The 20,501-nt window shown below is 45.4% G+C and overlaps 8 protein-coding genes and 1 non-coding gene across 9 annotated transcripts in view; 4 read left to right on the top strand and 5 right to left on the bottom strand.

Annotated features, from left to right (window-relative positions):
- Positions 1-402, bottom strand: part of PAAG_00468 (4-aminobutyrate aminotransferase) — a gene marked incomplete at both ends in the record, with an annotated part of 1,783 nt that extends 1,381 nt beyond the window's left edge. The window contains 2 exons of the mRNA XM_015844028.1: positions 37-72; positions 146-402. Of these exons, the coding sequence (XP_015700363.1) occupies positions 37-72; positions 146-402 (293 nt within the window). The remainder of the gene's footprint in view (positions 1-36; positions 73-145) is intronic.
- A 1,128-nt stretch (positions 403-1,530) lies between these two features.
- PAAG_11111 lies at positions 1,531-1,634 on the bottom strand. Its single transcript has one exon. It is a non-coding gene; the product is annotated as a tRNA-Ala (tRNA).
- Positions 1,635-2,431: 797 nt separating this feature from the next.
- PAAG_00466 (hypothetical protein) lies at positions 2,432-3,010 on the bottom strand (the record flags this gene model as incomplete). Its single annotated transcript, XM_002797881.1, has 2 exons — positions 2,432-2,777; positions 2,865-3,010. The coding sequence occupies 2 exons, from the start codon at positions 3,008-3,010 to the stop codon at positions 2,432-2,434; spliced, it is 492 nt and encodes a 163-aa protein (XP_002797927.1).
- A 1,137-nt stretch (positions 3,011-4,147) lies between these two features.
- Positions 4,148-6,685, top strand: PAAG_00465 (hypothetical protein; the record flags this gene model as incomplete). Its single annotated transcript, XM_015844027.1, has 2 exons — positions 4,148-4,166; positions 4,221-6,685. 2 exons carry the CDS (start codon positions 4,148-4,150, stop codon positions 6,683-6,685), a joined length of 2,484 nt encoding a protein of 827 aa, XP_015700362.1.
- Positions 6,686-7,202: 517 nt separating this feature from the next.
- Positions 7,203-7,544, top strand: PAAG_00464 (hypothetical protein; the record flags this gene model as incomplete). Its single annotated transcript, XM_015844026.1, has 1 exon — positions 7,203-7,544. The coding sequence occupies one exon, from the start codon at positions 7,203-7,205 to the stop codon at positions 7,542-7,544; it is 342 nt and encodes a 113-aa protein (XP_015700361.1).
- Positions 7,545-7,717: 173 nt separating this feature from the next.
- PAAG_11110 (hypothetical protein) lies at positions 7,718-8,116 on the bottom strand (the record flags this gene model as incomplete). The annotated part of the gene is made up of 1 exon (XM_015846815.1): positions 7,718-8,116. The coding sequence occupies one exon, from the start codon at positions 8,114-8,116 to the stop codon at positions 7,718-7,720; it is 399 nt and encodes a 132-aa protein (XP_015703619.1).
- Positions 8,117-8,696: 580 nt separating this feature from the next.
- On the top strand, positions 8,697-10,642 carry PAAG_00463 (hypothetical protein; the record flags this gene model as incomplete). The annotated part of the gene is made up of 3 exons (XM_002797878.1): positions 8,697-8,748; positions 8,892-9,340; positions 9,413-10,642. The coding sequence occupies 3 exons, from the start codon at positions 8,697-8,699 to the stop codon at positions 10,640-10,642; spliced, it is 1,731 nt and encodes a 576-aa protein (XP_002797924.1).
- Positions 10,643-11,737: 1,095 nt separating this feature from the next.
- PAAG_00462 (glutathione synthetase) lies at positions 11,738-13,437 on the bottom strand (the record flags this gene model as incomplete). Its single annotated transcript, XM_002797877.1, has 2 exons — positions 11,738-12,986; positions 13,136-13,437. 2 exons carry the CDS (start codon positions 13,435-13,437, stop codon positions 11,738-11,740), a joined length of 1,551 nt encoding a protein of 516 aa, XP_002797923.1.
- Positions 13,438-14,289: 852 nt separating this feature from the next.
- On the top strand, positions 14,290-19,617 carry PAAG_00461 (hypothetical protein; the record flags this gene model as incomplete). Its single annotated transcript, XM_015844025.1, has 2 exons — positions 14,290-17,219; positions 17,268-19,617. 2 exons carry the CDS (start codon positions 14,290-14,292, stop codon positions 19,615-19,617), a joined length of 5,280 nt encoding a protein of 1,759 aa, XP_015700360.1.
- Between the last annotated feature and the right edge of the window lie 884 nt (positions 19,618-20,501).

Raw genomic sequence — 20,501 nt, 5'->3', positions numbered from 1 at the left:
AACGCATCAATAAAAGGGGGAGCATTATGAACTTACACATCCAGCAGCATATTGCCATCAAGATCCGCAATGCTACGTGTGGAAGCATAGGTTAAAAAAATCATCCATTCCCAGCGTCTCCGGATTTTGGGCATTCCCAACTTACTAGTTACCAATGCTGCTGTCATAATTTGCCATCATGTTTATGCTTCTAACGTCGAAGACCTCTCCCAGTTCCGCAGTTGCTTGTTGATTCTTTAGGCCTGGAATGGCGGTGTTAACCTGCGGGCCAGTTGGCTCACTGGAGAAAAACGGCTTCACAGCAGCAGCAGCACGGAGGTGTCGGGAGGTTGCAAAGGACCGGGTCGATTGGAGACGCGGTAGAGCTCTCAAGCTGGCCATTGATCGACTAATAGCTGCCATTGTGAGCGATGGTAAGGGATAGAAAGTACGTGTTTAGATCAAGGCTTCTTGGTCACTGGTGTGACGGTGGGTTCAAACAACGCAGCCGGGAGGTTAAGTATAGGAACCGTTCTCGTTGATATCTAGATAGATAGCCGTTCGACGGAGCTTACGAACTCTTTTGGGAGAGATGGTTGCAAGCCGTATGAAGGTGCAAGAAGGGGAGATGAAAGGAAGTCAACGGGCCTCTTCACCCCATAACTTATCTAATACATAGAAACTAAGTTACATAGTTATAGTTAACTATAGTTAGTGACCTTGAGGTACTCCTTCCTCAGGCAGGCGGCAACCTCTCTCCTCCCACTCTGCCCTTTGACCCCAACATATGCTCGGTTCAATCGGCGGGCCGGCGCCCGCAAGAGCAGGGAAACAAGCTCCATCACCTGCCCCACGCTTCTTACCTCAGCGGCATCGGCGATTGAAGCCAATAAGAACTTCCCGCCTGTTCCGAAGCGCCCTCCTGTGCGGTCCCCGGTCCCCGTGTTGCGGGCCGGAGATAATCCGATCGGTTTAAGCTTTCTGCATGGCGCTTGGCCGTTGAACAATGAAAATTTCGGGGTTCGTTCATAGTTTAGCTGTTGGGGAAACGATGACTACAATATGTATTGTTGTTGTGGATGGACGTACCTAGGTAGTTAATGGCGTATCCCGCAGGCAATTAGATATTTTCATCGTAGACCACCGGGCATTCCCCAGATTTCCCAATGGTTTGCGGAGCGAAACGAAACGAATTGTATTTAGAGTAACAGGTTAATGGCATAACTAGTAGTTATCTCTTAGATATGCAGCACTGTCAAAGTGTCTTGAACTCCAAGAGACATATCTATATTTTGTCTCAACCACCTCTCGTACAACGCTTCCATAACGAGCTCCAATGTACTCCGTATCTCCAATCTAAATCGAAGAAGCAACAAGCCGCTCAAAATCACATTTCAAAAGTGAATAAATTATACGGCCTCCTAGCTAGCGGCAACACAAAGGGTAAATCAATTATCTCCCTAAAAGAAAAAGGGACCACAAGAGACGAAAAAAAAAAAAAAAAAAAAAAAAAAAAAAAAAAAAAAAAAAAAAAAAAAAAAACATAAAACTTGGACGATCAGGGAATCGAACCCTGGACCACCCCCACGCTGGTGGGGTAATGCGAGAGCAACCAACAATGCTAAGGGGGTATTATACCACTAAACCAATCGCCCATGCTTAGATGAGGGTTTTCCATCCCTCGTGACAATATTGATGACTTAGAGAATGAGTTGGGAGAAGCATCCCAAGCCTCCCGGGGGAGATTGGGCTAATGGAAAAATGAATGAAGGCGCTGCCCAAGTTTAATAAAACTCGACTCGCAGCTCGATGGCTGTGAACCGACAAGCACCAAGCCAACCCTGAACCGCAGATTTTAAGAGCTTAACTGTCCTGCCAAGAAGACGCCGAGCTTGATATCACATACACAGCTGAAATATGAACCATGATTTGCAAAATACACAAAGAGGGAATGTGACAAGAGAAGGGGAAATCGATGGGGAGATGTTCCCTATGTTCTTCACATTGTAAAATGATTAACTCACTTTTGTGAGATATACGTGGGTCGAAGTACGTTAGCAATTGACGGGTAGTTATATCGCACACTTTTGAAGCGACAGATTTCTCCGAAGTGTATTATTATCATTGCCAAACCAATTTTCACCGCCGTGAAAACATTCGTTTCGATAGCCTGTGGTTTAGACCCCGGCTGTGTTTCATGGTCCTTCGGCCCTTCGCACCCCGTGATATTGTGCATTTACTGGCACGCATTGACTGAAGAAGCAACGAGCCCGATATACCGCACCGGCCGGAATTTGACATGATGTCAGTGGATCCAAAGCGATGGTCCATTTAAGACATCGGCGACCTTCTAATAGCCTCCGTTCCGTCATGTAAATTGATTTATCTTTGGCGCCTACGCCATTGGGAGATGTTTTGGGGGGGGGGAAGAATAACCATCATCCCTTGCCCCTCAAGGTGCAAACAATTCCCTCCCCGTCCCACCTATCAACGCACCCAGGAAACTACCCTTCGCCCGAACTCTCCAAGAAACACTACTCCCAACCTGACTCCCGTTTCCAATCCACGAACTAACAGCTGCTACCACAGCCGCTGCGTCGTCGCGGGGGACGCGAATCCATACTATGTTATTATTATTTTTTTGTCCTGTGGAGTTTTCGATTTTAAGGATGTCGATTGAGATGGATGTGCCGGAGATGCCGAGGAATTGGGAGAGGGCGGTGGTTAGGTATGTGCGTGCTGTTATTTCGTCTAAGGGGGTTGAGGGTGAGGATGATGGGGGAGAGGGCTGAGTGATTCTGTGCGGGATTAGTGTTGGTGATATTTTTATATAGTTTTTTCTCCCCATGAGGCAGCTTTTGGGTGGGGGTGTGAATTTTACATACAACTGAAGCTTGAGATAGGACCAGGGAGGTTTGCGGGATGTGAAATTTATGGGGAGGCCGTTGTCAGAGGCGGAACTGTCTGTGGTTTTCCTTTTGGAAGGAATCAAGGTTTCCGATGGTTTAGCGGGGGGTTCCTTGGTGGCCATTGTAGCTCCTTGCCCTGGTGCAGCTGTCATTTATTTCTGTAGGAATCACGAGTTACCTCTAGATGATAAGAGCCAGCGATAACTGGTGTGGGACAGTATTCAATTGGAGCATTGGAGCTTTCTGGATGGGTTTGTTCTTAGTTTGGTGGTTGCCCAAATAATCCATGGAGATATAGTTAAACGCCCAGCCTCCTCCCATCTAGACCGGTCTACGAAGCTCTGAACCCAGATCATTAACCGCGATAAGCGACAAAACCATCACAGCTTGAAGTGACATGTCCGTGTATTCATCAGCGTCATTCATAAGAAAAAGATATGAAAGAACTTAAACGGCATGGCATTATGGCTTTTACGGCAGTAACACTGGTTCCGAGGTTACGCTTTTTTTGGGACGTGAATGTGGGAGCGGTAAGGTTCCTGGGAAAAGGGGCATTGATTTCCCTATTGGAGCACATCAGGTCGTTAAAGTTGATATTTTTCATGAAATTGACGAAATGCTACAGCTATTACTAATGTTCAGGTACTACTAATGAAAAGAATTTCCTATGCATTCCGTGTTTATTAGCAATGCTTAGCAATGCCTTTCAGTTGGATCGAGTTTTGGTCGAGAGTGTAAGTGAATCTAGATGCTATGCTCTTCACCCACACGGCATCTAGAACCACCTATGCCTGTGAATAGAGTCCTAAAGGGGTCAATATCCTATCCAGAATGCTACGTAACCCATGTATTGAGCCATCTTCACTGATCCATTGTAAGGGAGCTGGGGCTCGCATGTCGTGCACTTTCGTCTGAGACGAAAGGGAACTCTTTTTCTTTTCTCATCCCTTCTACATCCCTTTCATCCTTTTCTTGAACTTACCTTTCTATCTCCGGTTCGAAGTTCGTACAATTCCTTTTCTTTCTTTCTCCTTGCTAGCAAGAACTTTTTTTTTTGCCCCCGTTTAGATAAGAAGAATCTGGTATTCTTTCCACTCACTACCCCTTAATCTTGAAGCGGGGCTTCGAGATAGACCCTCGACATATACCACTCTCAATTTCATATCAGCAATTGCGGACCAGCAAGCAGGTCTTGAATCCAATTTACCAATTAATAGAAAAACGAGTTACCACCGCTGGTCGACGGTAACGAAAAGAAAATGGCGTCAAAACTCAAAGGTGAATACTCTGATACATGTGTTTTGCACAGGAAAATCTGACAGTTTAATTTAGTACCACGCCAGCACAGTGCTGCTGCACGATCCGATGTGCACAATATCACCGACCCTATGCCTGGTCAGACAGAATGGTCTGTTGATAACCTTCCCGGCATCCTATACGTTTTCAGACCGACCGCTCCCCAAGTGAGAGCACATATCCAACTACCCACAAAGCCATCGCCCTGGGAAGGGGACTCAAACCTGCGCGCCTTGGAAATTCTGCCAGACAGAATTTCTACGAATGTTGAAGAATTTCGAGTTGAGGCATGGATGCGCCTTGATAGGCGGATCCTCCTGGAAGATATCACCAAACGTATGAACCCGAAGTTGCGCATATCCAACAATGCACTGCAACAGCGTAGCGTCAGATTTCGCCAGGCATTCCACATTTTGTCCTGGGGAACTGGAAATAAAAAAACTCAGGAGACTGCGGCAGAAATCGACCAGAAATTGCGAAAGAAAGGCATTGATCCGGCAGTGAATTCCACTCGTGGGTTGACGCCTGGACTAATCAATCCAGCACTGGGTGAAGCTGGCGGGAGAATCCCCGTTCCCGAGGCATATGGTCAACGCCTACGTACTTTCGCTATAGAACAGCAACAACTGATTGAACAATTGGCAACCATGGAGCAAAACGGCATGATGTCACAGCGTCGACCAAGACAGCAGGAAATCGGGATGAACAATTCCATCATGACGCAGCCTAATCTGGTGGAAGTCCGTCTGCAACAGCCTTCTATGGCACTAACACCTCAAACATATTCGCCAGAGCAACTTCAATATCTAGGACAGGCCGTCTACGAAAGCCATGTTCAACACTCCACTCTGACCCATAACCAGTTCCAAGGAATGCCCTATGGCCACCAGCTCACAGCGATCCATAACCAGTCCCCAACAGCGCACTATGACCAACAGCTTTCAATCGCCAATTGCCAGCTGTCAGGAGTGCATTACGGCCAACAACCACCTCCAGTAACTCATATCCACCTTTCTGATATGCCGTATAATCAACAGCCTGAAATACTCGACTATCAACCCTTCGAAATGACTGATGAGCAACTTGGGGACGTGCTCCGACGACTGGGCTATGATTCACAGCCTACAATGGCCCATAACCAGCCTCATGAAATGTTTTATGATAAACATCCTGCAATGAATCATCGTAAGTTTCCTGATATGTCCTATAATCAACAGCCTGCAATAACGGCCTATGCCCAGCTCCAAGATATGCGCTATGGGCAACAGATTGCAGGTACCCATAACCAGCTCTCAGGTATGCCTGATGGCCCACATCCCCGAGTGTCTCATAGTCAGCATCCTGATACGCCCTATGATCAATATTCTGCAACGATTGATGATACCGCGCCAGAGACTAACGATCAACTCCATAACGCGATCCAACAATTACCTTATCCAAGAGAAGAACCCCAAGTCAACCAAAACGGAAATGAATATAACCATGATATGCTTCCTAGAGAAACAAACTATATCGTGATTAATGTGTTTGATGAGGACCATGCTCGTACAAACATTTCTCAGAAGCCAATGCACGAGGGTCACATCATCTTCGAGAACAGCGTCAATAGAACACATAGTGGCGGTAGCCAGAATATGCCGAATGTTGTTCAAAAACAAGATGAAGATACGGGAATGACAGACGCATCTGAAGATGGAAATGAAGGATCTGGAGAAGGTCAAGAGAGCAACGTACAGGCTGAAAAGGAAAACGAGGCCTGTGCAGAGGCCGGGGTCCTCGAAACTTTGAACGTGCCTCTCATCGTATCACTGGGAGAAGATTCTCACTGCCAAACAGCCAATGTTAGAGAGCCAGCTGCAGAAAACCTACTAGAAGAGTTACCAAGAGAAAAGGGATCTGAAAAAGACAGATTGGAAAACGGCAGACACGAGGATGCCAATTTCAAAGATAGACCAAAAGAAACCAGATTAAAGCAAGCCAGAGGCAAAGGCGCCATACCCAAAAACATCAGATTTGAAAAAGCCGGACTCGAAAAAGCCAGAGTCAAAAAAATCAAAGCCAAAAATGCTGCATTCAAAGAAGCCACAGCTAATGAAACCAAAACTAAAGAGGCTATAAAAGAAGAGCAGGCAACACCAATCCTAGTTCCCACTTTGCCTTGTCCATGGAATCCGTGGAATATGGACGTCAACTACCTATGGTACCTTGAAATGTCTGAGGCAATGCGAAAAATTGAGGCAGTCAATTCTCGAGTGGATAAATACATCATATATTTCGAGGGGGAATTTGATATGGAGGGAGGATTTGACAATGTGGGTTGGGAGTTATTTCCTTCCCTTGCTGGCCCACCCCCTACACCTCATCTGAGTTTCAATGAAAAAAGCGAAAGTCCGATTGTGTATGAGATAATGCTGAGAGGATTAAAATATCATCGGGAATATGACCTCGACCTTGAGTATTGCAAGCAGCTGGAGGGCTTTCATGAGGAAAATACCTTCTAGGACTGTTGGATGGTTTAGAACAATGGTCCTGTTCTCAAATTATTGTGCTATTTGCCGGTCTCGAATGGAATCGCTGCATTGTGAGGTATGTGTTGGTGACGGATGCGTAGCTTTATAATTCTGTGTACCTAGTTAGTGTTGCTTGCTTGGCCTCTCCTTTTTTCTTTTTTCTTTTTTTCTTTTCTTTTCTTTTTTCTTTTCTTTTCTTTTTTTTTTTTTTTTTTTTCGGTGTGGGGGTGGAGGGGGTTGGGGTTTGGGGTGAAAGAAAGTATGTGATTCAGATTTGACCTTGTTTCTGCTGGTCATGATCGTAGATTGTATGTACCTACCTTCCGTAGTTGATACAAAGTGTGTCAGTGCTGTTAGGTAGCTTAATTCATAGCAATGTAAATCCTTTTTCACACAGATGTTCAGTTCATGTATTCAAACCTTTAAGAAGTGAGATACTTTAATATTGAGGTAGTTGGGTATTTCTTGGAACAATATGCCGTTGGCTCCCAACTGAGCCGACTCGCAAATGGTTAAGATGGAGCTGACTGGGGATACCAGTTCACAGGATATCAAATCGTGGAACGCTTTCACTGCAGATGGTTTGGGTCCTTGTCATAATTTTATATGCCTTGCTGAACATGAGGGACTCAAAGACGCCGCAGAAAGTCTGGGTGAGCGAGAATTCAGGGGGATGCTGGTTCTTAAAACATTAGAGACTTTGGTGGTACCACAAGCTGCCGACTATTACAAAATATTGTTGTTAAATCAGGGATACTGGTTCCTATTTTACAGCGTAAGAACATCTGAAATTAGGAGTTGGACTCTTTACGTGTTGTCAGGATCGTGGGATGGAGAGGTTATGGTTTAGGTGTCGTTAAAATAAGGTTAAGGTTGGCGGGTTCCTCGGTTGATCCCAAGGTCGTCGTTGGCGAGTTCGCATCCAACCTCATACAATATCGACGGCCCTATCAAAATCTGTTCACAGCATCCGTTATAGAACATTGACGGTGAGAATATGGCCAATATAAGTTTACGACACAATTACATGTATTTGCCTTGAGGCTCTAACTCCATGGCCATGTTTTTGAAGTTCTGGAGTGGACGGGGTTGTGAGGAGTCCAGAAGTTCACGTCTTAGACTCTGGCCAATATCTTTCAGTCTGTAAGTTGATTGTGCCAGCATAATCGCAGAATGAAGACTAATTCGGCTGGGGTTAAAAAAGTTAAAGTCTTTTTCGTGCCTATCGAAGTGGCACATGGCTGTGCTTGCGCTCATTATGGCACCAAGAATTTTCTTTACCATACGGGCGTTACCGCTCTTTGAAGGGTGAGGAAGATTATCCGGTAACCTCCATTCTATACCACAGTAATGCCCCTGCTCAGATAGTGAGGAACTATGGGGATAGAATTTAGGAGGCGATGAGAGGCTGGCTATCGACATAATGCGTATTGTTAACGAATAGTTGATTCGATGTCCCTGCATATACCAGCTACTCTCCTGCCTTTGCCCAACTTGCTCCTCGGAGTTTCTTCGATTAGAGATGGGGGTATCTAGTATATTTCCACCCTTGTTGCCTTTCGTTGTCTCCTTAATGCTTCTGCTTCTTTGTGCAATACGGTCGGTGAATTTTCGTAACTCGCCGCTGCGGATTAGGAGTTTCGATGTCTGCTGTATACTTGTGTTTATCCTCTCCTTTCCGTCCTTTTCTCTTCATGTTCTTCTCATCTCACGATCAACACTCTTGTTAGTTCTCCCTACTTTCTATCTGGCTCAACGGCCTTCTCTCTGCAGCAGTTTTGCTATCACCTGACTTTTTTCCACCTACAAGAAACTCCTCTATACAAACTGATGTCTATAACACCTGTTGAAGTCAGATTTCTTACTATTGATGCTAATACCACACCTTGTAACATTCTCTCTGTTTGATCATCACGACATACAAACAAACAATCAGAGATAGGCTGCTTATTGCATAATCTTTTCATGAGTTTAAAGCTGTCCTAAGATTATGGAAGGAAGGATGGCTGAATCAGAACAAAATCAGTTAGCCTCAATTCCAGCTGTAATCCCAGGTTTGTTGATATGTTTCTCATAAATTTATGCATGTGCTAATATGATAACAGCCCCTGCATCTTCAGTGTTACACTGCCGCCGTGAGTGAATTTTTTCTCTTTCCTTTCTGTGAACTTTATCCCTAATACTTCTGTATATATAGACACATTTCCTCCAGATGCCAATCATACTTGTTACCACCCTGCGAATTGCGAATATGACAACGGCAGTCTCCCGCCCCTGTTGTTCCAGCTGGATCCTCCGAATCAGCGTCCAACAACACCAATTCCCAATATGATCGAGAATGGTCAGGAGGTGAATGATTACGATGGGGCAGTAATTCGTGCCTTTCCGTTTCTGCCGCGCTATATATCAGCGCGCCCGATGGGCTGGCAGCTTGAGTACTGGATGAGATTGGACTCCCGATTGACATATCGGGACATCAAGGCTCGAATGACAGTCGCGAAGACCGTTCTTCCAAGTGACAATTCGCTCAATATGCGGCGGGAACGGGAAGCTCGTGCGCCTCTTGGTCTGTCATGTTGGACAAACCGGCGCGGCGGAGTGACAAGGACGGAGATAGAACGGGTAGACAAGTTGAGCCAGGACCAGGTAAGCCTCAGCCCTCTACTTTAGATTACTTATGCATGTCCGTCTGCTTTTTGACCACCTATCTCTCTACAGGTGTCATTCAATACGACAATGGACGTGGTTTACTTTGATCAACCAATAAATGGGCGTAGAGCTGTGCCAATGTGCCTTCGAGCCAAAAACCTAGCTGACGCACCGCCAATCTACTACCAATGTGATTATTTTCTCGTCGATCAACAATTTCACATCCCAAGTGCTAGGCTGGCAGAGGCGCTGGCCGTACATGGTCAACTTTTAGAAAAAGTTGCCAACTCTAAAGTCGACGACTGGCGCCAGCTGCCCTTGGAAATGCTACCTCCTTCCTGGTTTAGAGAAACCCGAGGGGAGAGGCGAGGAGATGCTCCCGAACCGAGCAACTATCCTCCAGAAACAGAAGCCCAACAGACGCAAGGAATGGGCGAACAGGAAAATTCAAATCTGGTTGGTTCCAACGATCTTCAACAACACGACAGCGACCAAGGAGTTGGACCTCCTAGACTCCTCAGTCCGTTCCAGGAATCTGCTGTCCAAGGGACCACCGCTCAAAGTGATCAGACTACCTGGGCTGATCAAGCCAATATATCGAGCGGTTTCAATTCTTCTAATAATTCCTGGGGAGGAATGGGATTTGGAGACCTGGAGATTTCAACTGCTCCAGGGCTCCCAAGCAACTTTATCACTCCGGGAACGGGATTCGGGTGTGGTTCCAAGAACAACGGGTTGCCATCCTTGGGGACCGATGTTGGCTCCGCCGATCATTTCAACTCTCAGGCTAATCTGCTTGCCTCTTGGAACCAAAATACTTATCATCCAGGACATGGCCAGCGCCTACATCAATCGTTCCCGTCAACCGCCATAAGTGTATTAAGCTATAATCTGCATGCTACGGGTTCAATAAATCAGCAACAGGAGCAACAGCAACAACAACAATGGCCCCTTTCGATGATGCAAACAACCTTATCAAATACTCAGTTCCTGTCGAACCCATCAACAACACCGCAGCAAGTTTTTAGCTCATCGCAAATTCCATTTGAACAAAATGCTCCTGGGCAGGATATCCCGTCTACTCAGGATAACCCATCTACTCTAATCAATCAAAGACAGACGGATGAAGGGTTTCACAGATTCAACGGCTCTGGACCGTTTTCAATACGCCAGAATTCGAATCATCGACTGAACACTGACACAGACGTTATCATGCAACGCAATAACCCCTTTGACCGCCTAGGAGAAGACAACCCTCAGTTTAGTTCTTTTGAAGAATTCTTGCAGAGTGAAATGTGAATGCAAAGTCAAGATGGTATGAATAGGAACAAGCGGATTGCGGCCCAGAGAATTTCATTAAGGATATCTAGTCTTTGGTCTTATTTCAAAGAAATAAGACAGCTGTCATCCATCCATCTTTTTTTTTTTTTTTTTTTTTTTTTGGACTTACTCTCCCATTACCCACGTTTCCGGAAATTAATTCGAGCAATCAAGCCGACTTTCTCCCGGCAGCTTTATTTGGGGGAGCAATCAGATCTCTAACAAAACTCCAGTTTGGCCTGCTCTTTTTTATTCTGAATTTTACAATCTTGGAAACTTCGACTGTGCTTGACGGGCGTGGTACCGATATATTTCTTCTCTCTATTTTTGGAGTCCAAAACCAGGAAAATCTTGCTCAAAGGGAACTTTTACATATCCCAACAGACTTCCTGCATTCTGCTATTTCTGATACCCAAGTTTTTTTTTTCTTTAAAGAGCTAAGCTTTTGTTCCTACTGGACAAAGGTAGTTATCTTCTCCTCGAATGTTTTGTAAATGAGAAAAGTCTATCCAGGGATATTTCTACGGATCAGAAGTTATCACGTATTATGAAATGTTTGTTCACAATACATTCCATGGTTCTGTTTCTCTCTGCGTTCTTCTTCTGTTTCTATGGTCCCTCAAGTTTAATTTCAGTTCTGTTATCAGTTTTGTTTTGGTTTTGCTTCCGAGGGTTTCCTGCAATGCTATGAACGGACAGAATTTAATCCAGCAGGATTGATTTCCTAAGGATTTTTCGAGCTTACCACGCTACCTGGAGGATCCTGATTACCCAGGCATGTTGTTTTTGTGTTTCTTATCTTTTTATTTTAGGTAGTTCTATCTGAATTTTCAAGTTTGGTTCGAACAATAGTCTCTCATTTCTATTAGTATGGGGCTTTGATAATCTAAATCAAGCACATTGATCATTATTCTGAAGTCTACTTCTGAAAGTCAATCATAATAAGCCCGAAAAAGGGAGGGCATTATATCTTTGTTGTCTATATCAAAAGAAACATCCGCATTCTCTCCCTGTATACCCACAACTTCCACATCAATCATCTATTTTCGGATAGGGAAGGAATAGACAATGATTTCAAACAAGTACAAGGCTATCCAACGACGAAAATCCTGCTGCAACACCCCCCTCATCAATTTCCCTCCCCTTTGTCCTCAACAGCCAACCACCCTGCTCATTGTGCAAAATTTCCCCATCATCCTTCCAAAGAACCGCACCAAATATGCCCAACTCACTAATAACATGACCACTGATTACCTCCCCATCACTGCGCAGCATCATATTCTTCGCCGCATCAGGCGGCTGAATCAGCTCCATAAGAATCCACCCCTTCCAATCCTTCTCCGGCATGGAGCGCAGGAATCGCGGAATCGCATCACGGTAAATGTTGTTCCCGCCGCCCTCACGCTGCGGTTTCAGGACGTGGTTTGCAGCTGTTGAGGGATCTAGGGCCAGTTCGCGACCGCGGCCAGATGCCGAGAGGTCATATTGCGGGGCAAAGGTTGCACGGATCTTTTTAATGATTTCAGAGGAGGTGTTTGGGAGGAAATGGGTGAGATGGTCGGTGGGGGCGTTGGGGTCGGCAAGGACTTGTTGCACCTTCTTGCAGCCGGAGAGCTGGCTGAGGACTGAAGGGCATTTTATGGCGGCAGATCGCTCCAAGTGTGTTCGCGCAGCCCACGCTGATTCATTGGGGTAGTCGCCTGGCCCGTAGAAGCTGCGCAGATACACTGTAGTTACTTCGAATTGGTTGGATGGCGCATGGGGAGGGCTGTATATCAGGGGCCTGGAGGGGTTGGCAGCAGGGATGGAGGTTAGCTTTTGGATGTCTGATGTCACAAGCCGGAAGACGGGAATTTTGCGGAATTTTGTGAGCTGGGTGGAAAGTTCTAGTTGGTCAAACAGGTTTCGTTCGCCGGCTTGAACGATGAAGAGAATACAGAGGGGTAGTGGGGATTCCGATTTTGATGCGCCATATGCTTCGTGTGCGGCTGCGAAACCACTTGCTAACGATGTGACGGCGCTATTCTCTGGCGGTTTGTGGTCATTTAAAATTGGATGAGGCGGATACGTGACAGGATTTCCTGGTGGAGATGACAAGAGATCCGTGTGCAATGCAGTTACGAGAGCTGAGAGGCCTCCAAAAGAGGAGGAAATGGTGTTGAACTCCACCTGTCTTAGAGATGATTCTGTTGCGCCTACGGGTCTATGGGCGATATAATCGGATCGGAAAAGACCTAGGGAAAGTGGTTGGACATATCCTTCAGTTTTTACACTGAGGTGGACCTTCCAGAGATTTGCGACGAAGTCATCTACGTCAATAAGTCTGTCGCAATATTTCAGTAACCATACAACCGTAGAGGAATTAACAAATGCGAAATGCGAAATCTAATGGCAGAGAAAGAGAAACAAAACACAACTCTTTTACAAATTTTATTTCTTAATCACTACAGAATTAAGCAGTAGTAGTCTTACTCTTGAATAATTTCCCCAAGCCATGATTCATCCGTGCTTATTCTCGCGTATAGCTCGTTGTATGCTCTCTGGATTGTAGTCGCATGATTAAAGCAAGCCCTGGGGTAAGGGCTCGGGAAAAGAGTGACTGGCGCATTGGTTGCTAAGACGCCTTGAGGATCCAAATGTCTCCCAATAAAGGCTGGAGAGGGTTTGACACAGAGCCCATGATGCAAAGCCCATGTTTTAACAGCGGAAACTAGGTAATCATGCTGCTCCGCAGTCAGTGGTGGGGGGTAATTAGCATAGACTGAACTGTCCATTGGATGAGAAATGAGCGCAGTATGAATAAACAATAGGATGAGCTCTATCTGCCTGTCTGTATTCAAACATGGAATAAATGAGGGAGAGCGTTGTGAATATGAATTCTGTAGTGCAGGGGATTGGAAATCTACCCATAGCGGTTGATCGCGGGGCATCCAGGATCTGATAATGGATGCTAATAGCTAACTAGTTAGTTAACTAACTGACTAACTTAGTTAGTTAGCTGCGCTGATCACGTCAGCAATACCTTAGAAATTGTGAGACCAATCAGAGCAGCAGAATTCTGCCCACTATATCCCTGCCCCTTCCTCCTCACCGCCCACAGTTGTTTACCAAACGTTTGACGTTGTGCTGTAAAAACTACCACATCTCTGGCTTCAACAATTCAACCGCATCAACTCAACTGCCAACTATCACAGAGTCCTGAGTGATCAAGGCAACTAGTTGCTGGCTGCCGTTCATCCATGGAGTGAATATCCCCTTAACTACCTGACTCACTCCTGACACTCTTTTGAAGTAAGATACATACCTTGATTGTTGGCTTGTGCTCTGAGCGCTTGGCTACCTAAGAATGTGTGCCCTTGTCTTGAGCTTCATTCTATCACTTTCTTTTGCTGCTATGTGGTTCCTTCTCCTTGCATTCTGATACAGCTTAACCAAAGCTTGTATTGATTTACTACTCATGGGATAATACTTCTTTGTTATTCTTTTTATTCTTTTATTCCTTTTTTCTTTCTGCTAGGAGTTAGTTTACTGTTAAACTTTCTCTTCCTCCATTTGCCCAGCTTTTCGATATTTCTTTTCAATATTTCTTGTCGATTCAACACTGATATCCTGAGCAATAGCGCGCCATGGAAGTTTTCGAAGATGATGATCCCTTTGAATGGTCAATTGATCAAGTTATTAATTACCTCTGTCATTCATCTGCACCGTGGGCTCGTTCTTCACTCCCTCGCCCAGATCCCAAAACTCTCGAAGCTACCCTCAGAGAGAATGATGTTACTGGAGAAGTTCTATTGACAGAGGTAGATAAGGCGACCCTGGCGCAAGATCTGGGGTTGAGGTCGCTTGGACAGCGCTCTACGATATTCCGGGCAGTTCAATATTTGCAACAACGATCACGAAGGTACGCTGAACACATTCAGCCATTTCGCGTTGGCGATCCTCATCTTACGGCAACTACACCCCAGAATGCTCTCGGATTTGTTTTGCCGCTGGAGAGCCCAAGTGTGCCGCTGAACTCTCCTTTGCCGGTCCATTCTCCTTTAACTATTCCTAAAACTTCAACGCATGGCAATGCGAATGCTCGGGTCCGGGAAAGGAATGCCACTTCAGAGGAGCAAGGTCAGATTGAGGTCATTTTACCCGCTGGTAGTTCTTCGTCGAAGGTTCGCCCGAACGAACATTATGTCATTGATAGTAGCGGCAGTAAACGTCGCAAGTTGTTGCTCAGCAAACCAACGACCTCTGGTCCAGGCGCCCGGCAGGAGAAGCCTGGATTCAAGCAGCCTTACCAGTATATTGGACCAAGAAAGGTAACTCTCTCCGACGTCTTCTACAATGACATGGAAGATAGCGATGACGAATCGTTTGTACTTGAAGGGGCAAAATGTCCAATTGGACAGAAGCGTTTTGTGAATAAACGTGTTCAGCATTACTTTCTAGAAGAACCCCGTGCAGTAGAAACTAAAGAGGGAAATGATGCCGTTGCCAGATTTCCATATAGCGCAAAAATCATACCTAAGGGTGAACCTCAATATTTCACACTATTCTCACAGAATGAAGGGGCCGTTAAAGTCACAAAGGAGGACATAATTGCTTGGCCACAACTCAGCCAGAGACGGGATGAATTGGATTATCTGCTCACAAAGTACCCAGCTGGGGAGGATCAAGGCTTGCCATTATATGGCGAATCAGGTTCTGAAAATGGCTATGATTCTGAGACCTGGAGGGAAATAGAACTTGAAAAAAAGGAGATAGACGCCTCAAAGAAAGAGATGAAAAAGCTGTCTATTGCAGAAATTGACAGTATAATCGATGGTTGCATTGATTCGTTTTCACAAAAGTGGCACAATCATAAGCTTCCAATTCAACAAACAAAAGCACAACAACTCTGGCTGTCTTCCAGACAACGAAATTCAAAACATAGCGATGTTAAATCTGCAGGGAAGACAATTACCCATTTAGAACGCCGTTTGAAATCACTTCGAAAGGCAATAAAAGGCACACCGTGGTCAAAAGCACACGATGTACAGCAGCAGTGTCACTCCATGGAAGAAACCGTTTTCAATAGGGAAGTTGAAAAATGGAAAATATCGATTTTGGAACTTGATTCATGTCCTCCAAAACCACCACCTTTTTCTCCAAAGACAGGGAAGCTTCCGAAGCCCTGCATTCCTGAGGATGAGGAGTGGTTGAGCTCAGAGGGGGAGGACAAAACTATCGACAACATTAATGATTTCATTGTCTCAGTTGATGATATCACCACTCAAATCTCAGAAAAAGTGTCAGAGAGCGAGGATGACATTATATCACCAAAGACTTTTCGAAAAAGACGTCAGAAAAACCCTTCCCTTCCAGAATCCAAGATTCTTCACCAATGTTCTCCTGAACCGAATCGTTTAACAACTTCGACTTCACCCGCGCAATTACGCCAAATACAAAAACAACGCCCCACAGGCCCTATTGAGGTAGTGGATCTAACTAAGAGCTCTGATGAAGCATCGGAACCCAATTTCGAGGTCCACACACCGCCACTAAACCCTGTTAACCCTGTTAATGATATTAATACCAAGCTCTCACCTTCTCCACGATCGAAGCTACTTAGCGAATTCACTCGGATTAGAAAGAAAAAGGAAAACACTTCTAGCTTACGGCTTCCCGCCTCCCCAGATATTGAAGAAATAGCAGAGACAGATTGGTCAGTGGTAGAGAAGCGGCTTGATCGTGGTCTTCTGTTGAGGAAACTAGTCTGGGCAATTCCTCGGGAGGAGCATCGTGAATTATATGAGTTAATCAGGTCTACTAACTTTGGACGAGCGAGAAAATGTTTCCAGAGAGCGTTGCGTGGACTACTATCAAAACGGCACCCTCTACAAACTAGTCAAAAACACGCCCTATACTTGAGGGCTGCTGTGCTCTATGTTGCTTGGCATGAATGTAAAATGGTATCGGCCATGCGAGGGATTCCAAAAACATGTATTGGGAACACTCTTAACGACCAGACCAGTTTTGGTGTTTTCCACCCTCATCTTTGCGAGGCTCTGAAGACGCTTCTAGATAAGAAGGACGAGGTAACAAAGGAGCCACCTGGGCAACCACCTCCCATATCTTCAATCAAAGAAGTTGGATCTGAACGCCTCACTTCCTCCAAGCTATCCGCAGATGAGCAAAGTGGGGATTTGGATTTTGAAGAGCATTCTCCCACCTCAGAACCTGAGGAACACCATACTCCACATAAAAGGCGAAAAAAAGCAGTCAAGGAGAGCCAAGAGGCGATGGACACACAGAGAAATGCTCAGCGCCGTGTTGAGCTCCAGGAACAACAGCGGAAAAGGCTTGCCCGCAAACTTCAGGGGACAGGTATAAGCAACAGTGATCCAGAGCGACAGGCTGTTAGCTTCGACGATCCAGTAATATACCTTCACAGTCACATTGGCGCTCGTGTAAAACCGCATCAATTGAGCGGAATTCAATTCATGTGGCGAGAGTTGATTAAGGATGAAAAGCATCAGGGCTGTCTTTTAGCTCACACGATGGGACTGGGGAAGACTATGCAGGTGTAAGTGCCAGTGGATTTGTTTAATGGATGGCGGCTGATATATAGCAGCATATCTCTTTTGATAACTATCGCAAACGCAGCAGCTTCAGATGACCCTAAATTGAGGATCCAGGTTCCCGAAAACCTCCGACTTTCTCGTACCCTTGTTTTATGTCCTTCCTCTTTGATTGAAAATTGGTGGGATGAACTTCTAATGTGGACACCCGGCGACGACCCTAAAACCAGTCGCAACCTTGGACCATTCCGAAAAATTTTACCTACTCTTCAACTTGAGGAACGGCTGGATGGGATTGCAGCTTGGTATAAGGAGGGTGGTATTTTGCTAATGAGCTATGACATTTTCAGAGCATTAATTCTCAACAAAGCAAGGAAAAATCGCCCACCGGTTCTTGACGATCAAGCTCATGGCAGAGTGCGAAAACATCTTCTTGAAGGTCCAAGAATCATTGTTGCGGATGAGGCTCACAAGCTGAAAAATAGAAAAGCTGGAGTTGCTGAAGCTTGTGGGACGTTCGTATCAAAAAGCCGCATCGCGCTGACAGGATCTCCTCTCGCCAACAATCTAAGGGAGTATTATGCAATGATAGATTGGATTGCACCCGGATATCTTGGGGAGTTTGTCCAGTTCAAAGCGAAGTATATTGAGCCAATCGAGGAAGGACTTTATGCAGACAGTTCGCAATGGGAACGCCGTAACTCCCTGAAGAAACTGCAAGTTCTAAAGAAAGACATCGATCCAAAACTGAATAGGGCGGATATTTCTGTCTTGAAAGGGTCACTTCCACCCAAAGTTGAGTTTGTAATCACCGTTCCGTTAACTACCTTTCAGGAGCAAGCATACAATGCTTATATCGATGCCCTCGCATCGGATAAGGAGGCTATGAGAAATCCAAGGCTTTGGGACTGGTTGTCTATTTTGTCTCTACTCTGCAATCATCCGGCGTGCTTTATGGAGAAGCTTCGAGATCGAAGCAAAGGTGTTCAAAATTCCGCATCAAATTGGGCCTCCATTGATTCCGATTGTGAAATGCCAGGGGATGCCCCCATATCCCAGGTCCACTCTCCCGAAATGCTCACGAGCTTAGAGAAGGTTTTTGCCACTGACCTGGATTTGCAATGTCTCGAACTGTCTTATCGTGCTCAGATTGCGGATAAAATCATTGAACTATCCATCGCAGTTGGTGATAAAGTTCTGTTATTTTCACATTCAATCCCGACGCTTAATTATCTCGAACACGTCTTAAGGCAGGCAGGTCGAACTTATTCCCGTCTAGATGGGAAAACTCCCATTGCAACGCGACAGATATCTACAAAGAACTTCAATTCAGGTTCGTACACACAGGTCTACCTAATCTCAACTAGAGCGGGGGGGTTGGGTCTCAATATCCCGGGAGCAAATCGTGTTATAATTTTCGACTTCCAGTTCAATCCTACCTGGGAGGAGCAAGCCGTTGGACGCGCATACAGGCTTGGTCAACGTAAACCAGTATTCGTATATCGCTTTCTTGCGGGTGGGACCTTTGAGGATATTATGCACAACAAAGCTGTTTTCAAAACTCAACTTTCGTATCGTGTTATTGATAAAATGAACCCCGTACGGTGGGCTTCCAAGTTTTCCAAAGACTACCTTTTCAAGCCGAAGGTCGTTCAGCAAAGAGATCTAACGGAATTTAAGGGGAAAGACCCTTCTGTTCTGGATTTGATTCTCTCTGAAACGACAAACATACGGAAGATTGCTCTTACAGAAACCTTCCAACGTGAGGATAGTGACAAGTTGACTCCAGAGGAAGAGAAGGCTGTCCAGGAGGAACTTGACGACGAGAGACTCAAACGGAACGATCCGGCCGCATGGGCGAGAAAGAACAGAGAGCGGGAACTGAGAGAAAGCTCTGCACGATCAGCGGTTTATCATCACCCTTCCCCTCAGCCGCCAATGGGAATGGGACCCTTCCCATATTCTTTGCACCACCTTGCAAATGGTCTTGCATCTTTCGCTCCGACCTCTATGCCACCAGCGGTGCCATCAACGAATTCCATAACTGGCCCACCTGCCTTGTCACCGGACATCAGCCTTTTCAACTGTCTTAATGGGTCAAATTCTACGAACAATTCGAGATTATTCGCGTCATGGCGTCCCAATGCCAATGAAAACATGTCTTCCGTCCCGCCGTCACCATTCGGAACTATTACCAACAATCCAAGATTACCTAGTGGCGAAACAGCTCCCCATCATCATGTGGAAAACGGCAATCAGCCTCTAGAGAGAACTAACAATGGAATAAGAAGCCCGGTAGTAAGGCAGGGGTTAGAAGATAGGACAGATTCTACATCTACCCACGGAGAAGAAGACAGGACATCTTACGCGAAGACTGGTACGTCAGGCTGCCGTCAGCAATAAGTACTTGGTTATTATTTCTTTGTTTTTGTTTTACCGATTGTTTAATAATTTCCCGTTTCGAATATCTAATCACTCTTCCTCTTCTCTCTTTTGCCTATTGGTAGTGTACTTCTCTAGAATTCCCTCACCTATCAACTGATATCCTGCAAATCTGCTGATTTCGATTGGCCCATAAAACCCTTGTGGACGAAAGTATCTTCTCGCATATCCTGAAGGCCCCAAAGGGAGAAGAACACCCATTTTTATTTCGGCCATTTTAACATCCAGTCCTACCTGCAAAAGATAATGCACATACACTAAGACTGAGTAGACTCTTAAAACCTTAGAACAACCACGACTGAGATTTGGCACGACGGTTGTGCATTCTGTTTTCTCTCCGAACTCTACCCATTGATTTCTTCCTCCTGATGTTTCTTTAATTTAATTTTCCCTTTCCAATAATACCCCGTGTGTTTCCTCATCACGATTGATTATCCCAGTTCCGGGTATTTCCTTCTCCTGCCTTACGGTTGCAAATTTATGCTCTTTTGTGGACTGTATTCCCCTTTGTGTATGCATGAATCATACTGAATTCGATCACCGAAGGCGTGAAATGATTCCGGTAGGGGGTGTGCGGCAAGTGAATAGGTGTTTCGGGGGTTTGCTACTCTTACCATCAATGTCCTCCTCTTCTCCTTTCTCCCCCCTTGCTTTGTTGTTTTATTGAGGACTTGTATTTGGTGGTTGTCTCCAGATGATATTGGCGAAACGGGATGGCTATATTTCATTATGCTGCGGTGGAGTGGAAATGGATGGCCATTTGGAATTCCCGCCCCCTTGCCCTTGTTTATTGTCTGGTCTGCAAGTATTGAGGCAAGACATCTATCGTAAAAACTTAATCATGT

Source organism: Paracoccidioides lutzii, assembly GCF_000150705.2.
Source record: "Paracoccidioides lutzii Pb01 unplaced genomic scaffold supercont2.1, whole genome shotgun sequence".
Lineage (NCBI taxonomy): Eukaryota > Fungi > Ascomycota > Eurotiomycetes > Onygenales > Ajellomycetaceae > Paracoccidioides > Paracoccidioides lutzii.
This window is presented reverse-complemented; position numbering and strand designations above follow the sequence as displayed.